The sequence below is a fragment of the Coenobita brevimanus genome, chromosome 110 (genome assembly GCF_032717465.1).
Source record: "Coenobita brevimanus isolate Jiangsu-jjx chromosome 110, ASM3271746v2, whole genome shotgun sequence".
NCBI classification, from domain to species: domain Eukaryota; kingdom Metazoa; phylum Arthropoda; class Malacostraca; order Decapoda; family Coenobitidae; genus Coenobita; species Coenobita brevimanus.
In genome coordinates, this window is record NC_137063.1 from 2,021,051 (window position 1) to 2,033,312 (window position 12,262).

The 12,262-nt window shown below is 42.5% G+C and overlaps 1 protein-coding gene across 1 annotated transcript; it reads left to right on the plus strand.

The window, feature by feature from the left end:
* The first annotated feature begins 3,680 nt into the window (after window positions 1-3,680).
* LOC145417357 (ras-like protein family member 10B) lies at window positions 3,681-8,134 on the plus strand. Its single transcript, XM_080286032.1, has 3 exons — window positions 3,681-3,801; window positions 4,521-4,654; window positions 7,034-8,134. Exons 2-3 carry the CDS (start codon window positions 4,583-4,585, stop codon window positions 7,343-7,345), a joined length of 384 nt encoding a protein of 127 aa, XP_080142158.1. The 5' UTR covers window positions 3,681-3,801; window positions 4,521-4,582; the 3' UTR covers window positions 7,346-8,134.
* Window positions 8,135-12,262: the final 4,128 nt, after the last annotated feature.

The window sequence follows — 12,262 nt, forward strand, 5'->3', positions numbered from 1 at the left end:
TGGCGAACTCCATATATCTCCGAGGATGCTTACAATGGCCTTGTTCCTCCGCCAAAATGTAAACAGATTAAAGGCAGACGCGTCGCTTTGGCACCATATTTCACGAAATTCACTTAACATTTCACTCTCTCACTTATCCCACCGCCCTCTCACTTATCACTGCATTATCTCACTTATCACATGGTTCTGGTACTGTTCTGCTTTGTATAAATAGGAAAAATAAAGTGACTGGTCGTTAAAGCAAACAAAATCGGCTCAAATAATTACGAAACGCGCACACACTCACTCGCTACTTTAGGGCGACTGTTCCAATATTTATCTGGGTGTGTTAATGTGATTCTCGTGGCCTATATCAAATAAATACGTGAGCTTATTTAATTATTTTGATCTCATTAGGCAGTTTCAAATAATGTTCGCCCATAATATAAAGTCGGGCAACTGCAGACGAGTTGAACGTTCAGATAGGCCTTTTAAAACACTATGCGGTATGTTGATGCTGCTCGCCACGTAACTACGAATAGAAATCACCTTCGTTAATCCTCATGTAGTCTTAATGGAAGCTAGTGAAATAATATAGTAGGTTTATTTTTATTTGATGTAATTACTGAGCAACTTAAAACAAAATCAAAGAAAAGAAATAATAAAAACCCACGAATTGTTTACGAGTCGCAGTTGGCATCACCCTCAGAACCATTCATATTTCCGCTTTGTAGAAGGCTGCCCATATTATTTCTGTACTCTTTTTACACTAACTTGACCTAAAATTGCAACCTCCTCATCTTCAATGCTGAGTAGCAACAATAGATTGATACCAGAATATAATGCTAGTCACGAAGAAATGCTATGGAGAGGAGGTAGAGCTGTAATATTGTCTAATTCTGCCACTGAGCTAAACACAAAAGTTTCTCAGGCACGCTGGCATTTTACATATTATTCATGCAGCCTATATTGTTTTAATGAGATAAAGAAATTAAACAGAATATAAAGGCGTAGTCTAATATAAGAAACAGGAAGCTGAGGAGGACGTGCTTAAAAAAAAAATAAATAAATAAATAAACACCCTCAGCTCACGGGATTCCGGCCCTCAGAACCACACCACTTCAGTAAATTCTCATGCTGTAAGGACGCTCTCTAAAACCTCTTCCTTAGCATTTTTATTATATTACGCCCTTGAATATTCTTTTACGTCACTTATATCTTGTAAATGTCGACGTGGTTTACATAAATATCACACAACCGAATTTTCTGACTATCAATGTGCCAAAAATCCTAAGCAGACGACAACACGGCCCTCAGAACCACACCCCTTGAATCTTTTTACCCCAGCGAATTTAAACGAACATATTGACTCTGTAGGAAAATAATGAAATTGCTTGTCTGTACCCAACACATCCTTAATTAATTTCTTCGATCAAAGGTCCGCCACTCACAGCCCAAAGAGAAAATAGCGGAAATGGCGTTTTTTGAAGCTTATTTGCCACTCGTTGTACCGCCAAAATAGAAAATAATAAAAGACTGATCGACATTTTTGCCGCGCGTTACATTTTCAAACGCGGGGATTTTTCCATTTGGCTTTTTGGTGGTTCCGTAGCGCCTTTTCCTCGGCGATTTATTTTACACATACCTAAATAATGGTCTTGTATGTTAACGATAAAAACAGTATTGATATTAATAGATGCACACGCTAAACAAGAAAAATTGTTACGATAAAAATTAAATCGCTAAGGAATCGGCGCTTGACTCCGCTAACCAAAATCCGAATATGTTGTTGTTGTTGTTGTTTTTTGTAGGGGGAACATTTTCAATTCTCGTCAATAATAATAATAATAATAATAATAATAATAATGATAATAATAATAATAATAACGACAAAGATATCAGACAGTAAAAAGCTTAATTCCTGTGAGAGCAACAACGCTTCACTACGATGACGTGTGTGTGTGTGTGTGTGTGTGTGTGTGTGTGTGTGTGTGTGTGTGTGTGTGTGAGAGAGAGAGAGAGAGAGAGAGAGAGATGAAGGCTTAATCACATCACTATCCCCCATCCCTCTGTCATGGGTGTGGGTGTGGGTGTGGGTGTGAGTGTGGGTGTGGATGTGGAGGGATAGAGGATTAAGGAGCTTGTTGGACGGTGTAAGGACAGATCAGGGGACAAGACAGACCTCCCTCTCACGCACTTCTACACCCACACCCGCACCCACACCCACACCCACACCCACACCCACACCCACCCTTCAAGTTAGGCATGAGAGAAGGATGGAAGGAAATGATGTGGTTAGGCCTCTCTCTCTCTCTCTCTCTCTCTCTCTCTCTCTCTCTCTCTCTCTCTCTCTCTCTCTCTCTCTCTCTCTCTCTCTCTCTCTCTCTCTCTCTCTCTCTCTCTCTCTCTCTCTCTCTCTCTCTCTCTCTCTCTCTCTCTCTCTCGATGTATTAGGGTTGGAGGGCAAATTTCCCGTTTTCTTTTGATCTTAAAGAAAACGGGGTGAGGTGCGGAGGTGATGATGATGATGTGAGAGAGAGAGAGAGAGAGAGAGAGAGAGAGAGAGAGAGAGAGAGAGACAGAAAGATGATGATGATGATAATAATAATAATAATAATAATAAAAATAATAATAATAATAATAATAATGATGATGATGATGATGATAATGATGATAATGATAATAATGATGATGATGGTGATGATAGTGATGATCCCTTAACACCATCCCCTCAGTGGTTGTGGTGAGCGGGTGGGATTCGGGTCCATGTGAGGGGTGTGGGGGCCCCAGGGGAGGAGGAGGAGGAGGGGGGGCAGGAGGAGGGGGCTGCCGCTGCTGCCAGGGGGGTCGCCGCGCCCCCTCCTCGTCCTCCGGTGACCCCCCGCCCCCCCTCAACGGCCACCTACCCCCCGCCCCCCGCCCCCCCCCTCCCAGCTCATCAAGGTAGTGATGCTCGGCGCGGCAGGTGTAGGCAAGACCTCCATTACACACGTGAGTTATCTATCCGTCTATCTATTTGTCTATCTATCTATCTATCTATCTGTCTGTGTGTCTGTCTCTGTAAATCTGTCTGTCTGTCTATCTATCTATCTTTGTGCCTGTTTATCTATCTATCTATCAGTCTATCTATCTGCCTATCTATCTATCTGCCCGTCTCTGTCTATCTATATATCTATCTATCTACCTATGTGTCTGTCTATCTATCTATCTGTGTCTATCTATCTATCTATCAGTCTGTCTATCTATCTATCTGTCTATCTATCTATCTATCTATCTCCATCACACATGCTGAGAATAAAACACTCTGTCTAACAAATTCTCTCTCTCTCTCTCTCTCTCTCTCTCTCTCTCATATATTCTAGTTCCGTCAATATTTTAAGCACGATAGATATAGGTAGATAAACTGAATACATTACTATAGAGAATAATAATAATAATAATAATAATAATAATAATAATAGTGATAGAGAGAGAAAGATAATATAAGTAGTAGTAGTAGTAGTAGTAGTAGTAATAGTAGTAGTAGTAATAGCAGTAGTAGTAGTAGTAGTAATAGTAGTAGTAGCAATAGTAGTAGTAGTAGTGGTAATAGTAATAGTAGTAGTAATAATGGCAGCAGTAGTAATAGTAGTAGTAGTAATAGTAGTAGTAGTAGTAGTAGTAGTCCCCTAATGACACCACTGTTTCTTCCTCAGCAATTCGTAAACAATGAATTTCCGAAAGTCTACCACCCCACCACCAGGAGGGGAACACACTGCCCCTCCGTACTGGTCAACGAGAGGGCGTATCAACTCTGTATAGCCGACCTTCCACCCATCAGAGGTGAGAGGGAGAGAGGGAGAGAGAGAGGGAGGGAGAGGGAGGGAGGGTAGGGACAGGGAGGAAGAATGGATGAGAGAAAAATGGAAAGGGAATGAATTTGGGTACAAGATTGACACTTACTGACAGAGAGAGAGAGAGAGAGAGAGAGAGAGAGAGAGAGAGAGAGAGAGAGAGAGAGAGAGAGAGAGAGAGAGAGAGAGAGAGAGTATTTAAGGAGATGGAGAGACGAGCCCATTAACCCCTTCAGACCGAGTATCCATTTTTATTATTTTATGCCTGATGATGATGATGATGATGATGATGATGATGATGATGATGATGATGATGATGATGATGATGATGGTGGTGGTGGTGGTGGTGGTGATGGTGATGATGATGATGATGATGATGATGATGATGATGATGATGGTGACGATGATGATGATGATGATGATGGTGGTGATGATGATGATGATGATGATGATGATGATGATGATGATGATGATGGTTATATTGATGATAATAATAATAACGATGATGATGATGATGATGATAGTGGTGATGATGATGATGATGATGATGATAGCAATTAACCCCATTCGGTCACCACTAAGACCAGATCAGCGCACGTAGGGACCTCCACGTCTGTATGCTCTATGTAACCCTCTTTTCCGCCTCCAAGTCTGTAGGATCTACGTAACGCCCTCACGCTGCCCTCCCTCCCTCCCCCCCTCCCCCAGCCTTCCCGCAGGACTCCTTCTCCGAGTGGGCGCACTATCGCTCCTTCGGCCTGAGATCTGCCATGGCTTACGTCTTCGTGTTTGACCTGACCTGCTACGAGTCGTTCACGCACATCAAGACGCTCAGGGATCAGGTGAAGCGGGGACTGGGGCTGTCTTTTTACCTGTCTGTCTGTCTCTGTCTATCTGTCTGTTGTATCTATCTGTCTATCCATCTATCTATCTACCTGCTTAAGACGCTCAGGTTGGGCTGTCTACCTGTCTGTCTGTCTCACTCTCTCTATCTCAGTTTCTCTCTCTCTTTCTGTCTCTGTCTGTCTGTTTAATATATACTGTATCTATCTATCTATCTATCAATCTATTTATCTACCTATCTATCTATCTATCCAGTGCATAGATTGATAGATAGACTCGTAAACCTATGTGCGTCTCTACAACTACTTACTGTATCTATTAACATTTATATCTATTTCCTATTAAGGTTCTCAATGACCAGGTTGTACATCTATCTGTCTATCTATCCATCTGTCATTCCATTTACCTGCCTATCTATCCATCTATCTATCTATCTATCTATCTATCTGGGTCTAACCGGAAGTGCTCTAATACATCTATCTGTCTGTCTATCTATCCATCTGTCTTTCCATCTACCTGCCTATCTATCCATCTATCTATCTATCTATCTATCCATCTGGCTTTCCATCTATCTATCTATCTATCTATCTATCTGTCTACCTGTGTCTAACCGGAAGTGCCCTAATTAACACACTGACAACACCTATGTATATTAATTCACCTTTTGCCCAGGTGTGCTTCGATTGACAGGTGGCCTAATTACACACCGTCACCAGGTATGCAATCTCATTAACACAATATAATCAGTTTACCATTTGGCCACGTGGAGAGACTGACGAGGAGAGGGTGAGTGAGGTGGATGGGGGAGAGGGAGGGGAAGGCCAAGGATGAGATGGAGGGATGGAGGGATGGAGAGGTATATGAGAGAGGGGGGTATGAGCTGGGGGGATGAAGAGTGAGAGACTGACGAGGAGAGTGTATGTGAGTGAGGTGGAGAGGGGGAGAGGCAGGGGGAGGCCAAGGATGAGATAGAGGGATGGAGTGGAGAGGTGTATGAGAGAGCGGGGTGTGAGCTGGGAGCAAGGCAGTGAAATGGAGGGGGACAGGGGGACATGGAGGCGATTTGTTTATGGCCACCCCTTACGGTATGCTTTAAAATTAACCTATACTCTTTTCATTCTCACCTGTCCCAAATTTACCATCCCTCCATCTTGAATGCTCAGTTGTAAGAAAGCAGATTTACACTAGAATACGGCTGCTAGTCACGAAGAAGTGCTATGGAAGGGAGGGAGAACCGTAGTATTGTCTTTTTCTGCCGCAGAGCTACGTGGAAAAAACAAACAAACAAACAAAAGGACGACTATCTGAGCCAAATTAAGGTCTATCTATCTATCTATCTATTGCCAGACGCCTCAATCCCGTTCGGGGTGGCCACAAACAAATCGCCTCCACGTCGCCCTGTCCCCCGCCATTTCAAGTTAAGGTGAAAGGAGTATATGGCCAGGTATACAGGTGTTCATATTTACCTGTCGCTAATTAGGTCTTGATTAACACAGGTAGAAGGGATACGTGACCTGATATTGTCTTAAGAACTCTAATATTTTCTTAAGAACTTTTATATTGTCTTAAGAACTAATATTTTCTTAACTAATATTTTCTTAAGAACTAATATTTTCTTAAGTAATATTTTCGTGAGACTAAATATTTTCTTAACTAATAATTTCTTAAGAACATATTTTCTCAAGACCAAATATTTTCTTAAGAACTAATATTTTCTTAAGAACTCTAATATTCTCTTAAAATCACACATCTATATTTCCTTACTCTTGGACACATCTCTTCCTCCTCCTCCTTTTGACAGAAGAACCCCAACTCAGTGTAATGTTTCAAAATGTTTCAGTTGATTTATGTGTCTAGAAGTTTCTCTTCGTGTCACCTGTCGTAATGATGATGATGATGATGTTGGTGATGAAGATGATGATGATGATGATGATGATGCACATGAATTAGTGAGAGAAATGATGATTGATGATGATGGTGATGATGACGATGATAATGGTGGTGGTGGTGATGATGATGATGATGATGATGATGTCGTAACTACTCCTCCTCGGCGATTTATTTTGCCCATGACACCTCAATATTCCATAATACATTACTGATGCAAACTCTATCAGTAGAGATATAATTCCAGCCATCGAGAGAGAGAGAGAGAGAGAGAGAGAGAGAGAGAGAGAGAGAGAGAGAGAGGTCTTTACAATGGAGTTTTAGGAGAGAAATCATAAACACCAAAAACATATATAGCCAACACGAGCACAACAAGGTTTAAATTCGCAGAGTAAATCGCAAAGGAAGAGACGTTACCAATTCACCCACGCTAACGAGAATTCGGCTCTTGTAATTAACGGGATGTCACTAATTTGCATACCCATCCGCAGGTGTACGAGTCACGGGACATGAGGGAGGTTGGCGTGGTGGTGGTGGGGAACAAGCGAGACAAGCTGGAAGCAACGGAGGGCAGGGAGAGGCGGGAATTGCTGCGCGAGATGCGAGAGGTCCCGGCGGTGGTGCGCAAACAGTGGAAGGCCGCGTATGTTGAGGTCTCGGCGAAGTGCAACTGGCATGTGGTAGCGGCCTTCAGGGAACTGCTGCTGGCGGTGGAAGAGGCCCAGTCCCACGCCCACGCCCGCCCGCACAACCTCCAGGAGCTGCATCAGGCCATAGAACATTCTAGGTGCACGATTCTCTGAGCTACGGTGGTGCGCGTACCTCGGGAGAGTGTGTGTGGCGTCCTGGCGGCTTTCAGGGAGCATTTGCTGGAAGTGAGCCTCAGTCGCTCTGCAAAGCTCGCCCTCACAACCTTTATGAGCAGCAACAGGCCATCGAGCAAGTACTCCAAGCGTACCTTATGAGTTGCGGGGCACACACACACACACACACACACACACACACACACACACAAATGAATCCTCGGCAAAGTGAGCAATATACCCAGCCAACTGATCTACTCTCTGTCCTCCCAGACTATGACGAAGCTCTCTAATGGTGATGAGACAACCGGCCTTCTTTGTTCCCCTTTAGCCTGACACTGTTCCTCCTCCTCGATATATATATACTGTCACTTATATAGCACTCATATCCCCTCCTCACTCACTGATACGCACAAGTAGTCTCAGTGAAGGCATTGAAACATGTCTAGCGCTGATGATATTATTTCCACTTGACGGCAAACCTGTACAAAGGAAGTGACTTGAACACTCATTGTTGTTACTTTATTTTATACTGTGATCAACCATCCTCCTTGGAAATGATTGAACATGCTGAACTGCGGACTGGAGAAAATGAAAAAGCTGGCTGAAGTGTGGGAAAATGTGAGAATCTGTTGCAATTGGCTGTTGACTTTTATCCGGGTGGTTCTGGTGACGGAGTGTGGAGTGTTACTAGTCAGCAATACCAACTACAAATTACGTCTGTCTTCGTAACGTATGAAATGCCTTTGCAAATTTTTCTGTGCAAATTGTTTTATAAGTAGCAAAACCTCTGGAAGGTCTGGACTTTGTATAAAAACTTTAACAGACTTTTTTTTGCAATTGATCTGAAACTTGTGAGTGAAAGCAAAATTTTAGTAACCTGTGAACAATCTGGTAACGAAATTTGAATGAATCTGTTGAATTCCTTTGAAAATAACAGTGTTTGTACTATAACGAATGTGTTAACGAATTCCTCTGAAAATTATGGCATTTATAACGAAAATTTCCTAGGCAGATCCTGTGAAAATTGTGTTATTAGTGACGCTATCTGTGTGGTTTAAATGAAATCCTGTGTCGACGCTGCCAAACCAGCTGTGCGTAGAAGAATGGCGGCAGAGAGTTGACGCAGGAGTACAGAATATGCAAAAATGGTGAACACGACTAGGGTACCATACCTCCGCTGCAACGAGATGATGTTCTTCTGAGAGATGGTGAAGGCGAGGTTGCACCTAAAGTACTCGATCATTCTCTGTCCTCAACTAGATGCCATAGGTCGTTGTGTAGTGCCACTCATGTTACTAGGTATATTAACGTGTGTTCTTTGGGTGTGATATGCAAGGGGAAGTCAGCACAGCAGTATCTGACGCAACGGTTAGCAAATACAGGATGGTCCGTATACTGGGCTCGCCAATCTTGCGTGTTGCGGGGACAGCTGTGTTGGTGTTTGTGACAAGCGAAGAAGTTTTAGCTTCCTCATGACATTGCTAATCAACACTGTAATCAAAGGACATAAAAACGCAGACCTATAACAAAAAGGTCATGGGAAGTAGAAAACTGTTAGAAAATGATGCAGGGTAACACTATGAACACTGGCTGGGCTGTCCCCGCAACACAGGAGACTTGGACTGCTTTGTATATGGACCTTTCTCTATTTTCCAGTTTGCACTTTCTCAACAAATAATAAGAATAATCTACAGTTTTGGGTGCAAGTGATAACTCTATACACATATGTGGTGAAGAAAACCATTCCAAATTCCAAAATTCAGTTAATGGTAGTGATAAATTATGGAACGTGCATTTTTATCTCAAATGCTAAAATTTTTAAGACAAAAAAATTGAATAGAGAAATGTAAATGACAAATTTTAGGCTCGGCAGCACAAGTGGACAATTAGCAAGTCTGGTATTTAATCCCTTCAATCCAAGGACGCTTTCTCATATTAGTATTGCTACAGGCGATTTTGTTCAGCTTTAGAGGGACGTCTTGCATGGAAAGGATTATTGAAGACGATATGTAACCCCTCCAGCTTGAAGTCTGTGCTGAATAAAACCGTCTGGAAACTGCACTGATAAGAGAAAGAATGTGTCGTGGGATTGAACGTGTTAAAGCTATACCCGCCATCAGGCAACTTGTCCTTTTAAGCTCCGCCCCCTTCCCAGAGTCCATGGCCTTCCTCTCTCCGTGTGCTGGGTGAGGGGGCAGGGCTTGGGTGAGGGGGGAGGGGCTAAGGAGACAAGTTGCCTGGCGGGGACTATAGTTGGCCTACCCATTCGAGAGTTGGAGACGAGCACACACGCACCCGTTGTTACATTCATTCCGCCTTGGTCCAATCTCATTCAGCAGTGGCGGATCCAACAGTAATGACCATCTTCAGTGTGGGAACGTATTATTCATGTTGTTCTTGATACTCTTATACGATTCATTCACTATAGGAGAGACTGTTGGAACTCCTTTAGTTCCTGTGGTGCTTTCCTGTGCTAGAAAGAATCATCTGGAAATTGCAAGAATGAAAAAAGAAAATATGATCATATTTAAGGGTTTAAGGGGGAAGTGGTTCAATTTTTTTTCTTTTTCTTGTTGCCCCTTGACAGTTATAAATATTAGGTTTTTAGTAGTAACAAAAAAAATCTATGCACTGTCACGATTAATTTTTCAAACAAACCACAAAGCTTCATCATTTGGGTGAGTTTCATACAATACAGAATTTTCCAACGTCCACAGCTGTTTTTGATTAAGTGATTATTCATGATTACTGCAAAAGAAAAGGCACATTAAAAAAATGAGGGAATTAGGCCTCTCTGTTTCCCTTCTCTGGATCCGCCACTGTCAGTCCTGAAATCGTCTCATATATATATATATCAGGGATCAGCTAACTCCTGTGTGTAGATAATAACCCAATTGTATCTTTGTTATCACATTACGAAACACTCAAAATGTTGTTGACGCGACGGAAGCCAATCATCTGGGGTGTTGCCACTCTGTACATCACCATAACAAGTCTCCTTCAAAGTTCAATAATGTTAAAGATTTATGTTCTAGTTACGGTCGTTGGGATAGGAAGGCTTAGTTATTTAGAGGACAAGTAGTAAGTATGTTAGAGTCGAGGGGAAACATGTGTGGAAAGTTCTATTTATGGTTTCCTTAGGGCAGTTATGCTGGTAGCTTACAATCGCTGTGTTTACCTTTTTCCCGCCAACTTTCACCGCCACCACAGTCCCGGCCTCAGCGTCACCAAGGAAGGGCGTTTTAAGCTGGAATTTTATTTTCCAGGGGTAATTATTCTCCCGGAGGAATTTTTAGCCCAGTCTCAAGTGTCTCTCAAAATTGGTGTCACTCCAGCATCATTCCATCATCTCCCAAACTGATTGCCATTGAAGCATCTCTCGAAAATTATTACCCGTAGAGCAAGGATTATTTTTGGCAAGAAGTTGATTATCAAGTTCTTGCACTGTATCGTATCCACTTAAAATTCCCACTCAAGTACCCTGGCCATCTCTGAAGCATCTGTTAGTTACTTGGACAGGAATATAATACGTAAATTCAAATAATCGGTTTAGGCGGGAGTTTAGTGAAGAATGTGATGCATGAATGGAAGTCTAGTTTTTCAGTGTGTGTGTGTGTGTGTGTGTGTGTGTGTGTGTGTGAGAGAGAGAGAGAGAGAGAGAGAGAGAGAGAGAGAGAGAGAGAGAGAGAGAGAGAGAGAGAGAGAGAGAGAGAATTTTCACATCTAAAAAACTCCCATGGGATTAGTACGGTACGATGCTGTTGTCTTTAAATCCCATCAGCTTTGAAAATGAAGCAGATGAAGAAGGAATATATTTTTTGGATGATGCAGTGTCCCATAGGTCACTGCCATCTGTAAACCAAGAAGCCGTGTTCAAAAGCTCCTGGGACAATTATTTTTAGATGCTTGAGACTGGGCTATCCTCCTCGCCCATGGAAAATTCTCCCTTCGAGCTAATATCACTCCTTAAAACACCTTTCTTTTGTGTCTTCGGGCCCAGTCATCTGCCTGCCTCTGCCGCCTACACCCATCGTTTCCCTGCAGTTAACAAGTCCACTGAGAAAGCCTGCACTGGAATTTGAAAACAGACTTACAATGAGCCGTCTTTCGTAGCTAATTTCTATTCTATTTTATTTATATATTGGCTTAAAATCAAGGAGAAGAGGGCGTTATTCTTCCCTTTTCCTTATCCTAAAATATCTGTCTCATCCTATTTGGCTGTAGTCTGTTTTAAACGGAAACAGTAGGTAAGGAGGGCGTAGATTCCTCACGCATCCCTTGACCATACTGCAAGAAGAACGCAATGGCTGTATCTCTAATTCTTTCTGTAGGAGGAACGAGGAATGGAGCGTCGGTTCTCCCCTTCTTAAATACGAGTTTTTAAAAGAAGCGGTTGATTGTAAGTTTGCTTGGGAATTCGTGCTCTGACTACCGTTACCCCACCCTCGTACATCGTAGCTTCGTAACTTCACTGTTGTAACTCTCTGTGGAGGTCCGGTAGCCTGGGCAGTCGGGCACTCCTGTTTCCTTCATTATTTTGTTTATTTCTCCCTCTGGAACCTTCATGCACACGGCCTACTGTTAATGAATAATAATAATAATAATAATAAATCTGTAATATAGCCTAATGGGAGCGGGGTAGGGGGCATCTTGGATAATACATAAACATAAAAGCCTGATCGTCAAAATGTAAACACGGATTTCAAGTTTGGCGCCCTTTTTCTTCCCGGCTGCCAGAGGTACGATAACACTACGGGGAAGGGAGGGAGGGAGGGAGGGAGGGGAAGGGATGTCAACTGTTTATATTGTGCAGTGTTAACCTGTTCATAGTTATTATTAAAAAAAACATGTATGGTAATGCTTCGGTGTTCTGGATTATGCAATAAACTGCCTACCAATCCGGTCCTTCTCTTT

Excerpts from the sequence above, each read along its gene's own strand:
- LOC145417357 (XM_080286032.1), top strand. The coding sequence starts at position 4,583 with ATGGCTTACGTCTTCGTGTTTGACCTGACCTGCTACGAGTCGTTCACG. Across the intron at positions 4,655-7,033 it reads TCAAGACGCTCAGGGATCAG|GTGTACGAGTCACGGGACAT; the intron begins GTGAAGCGGGGA and ends ACCCATCCGCAG.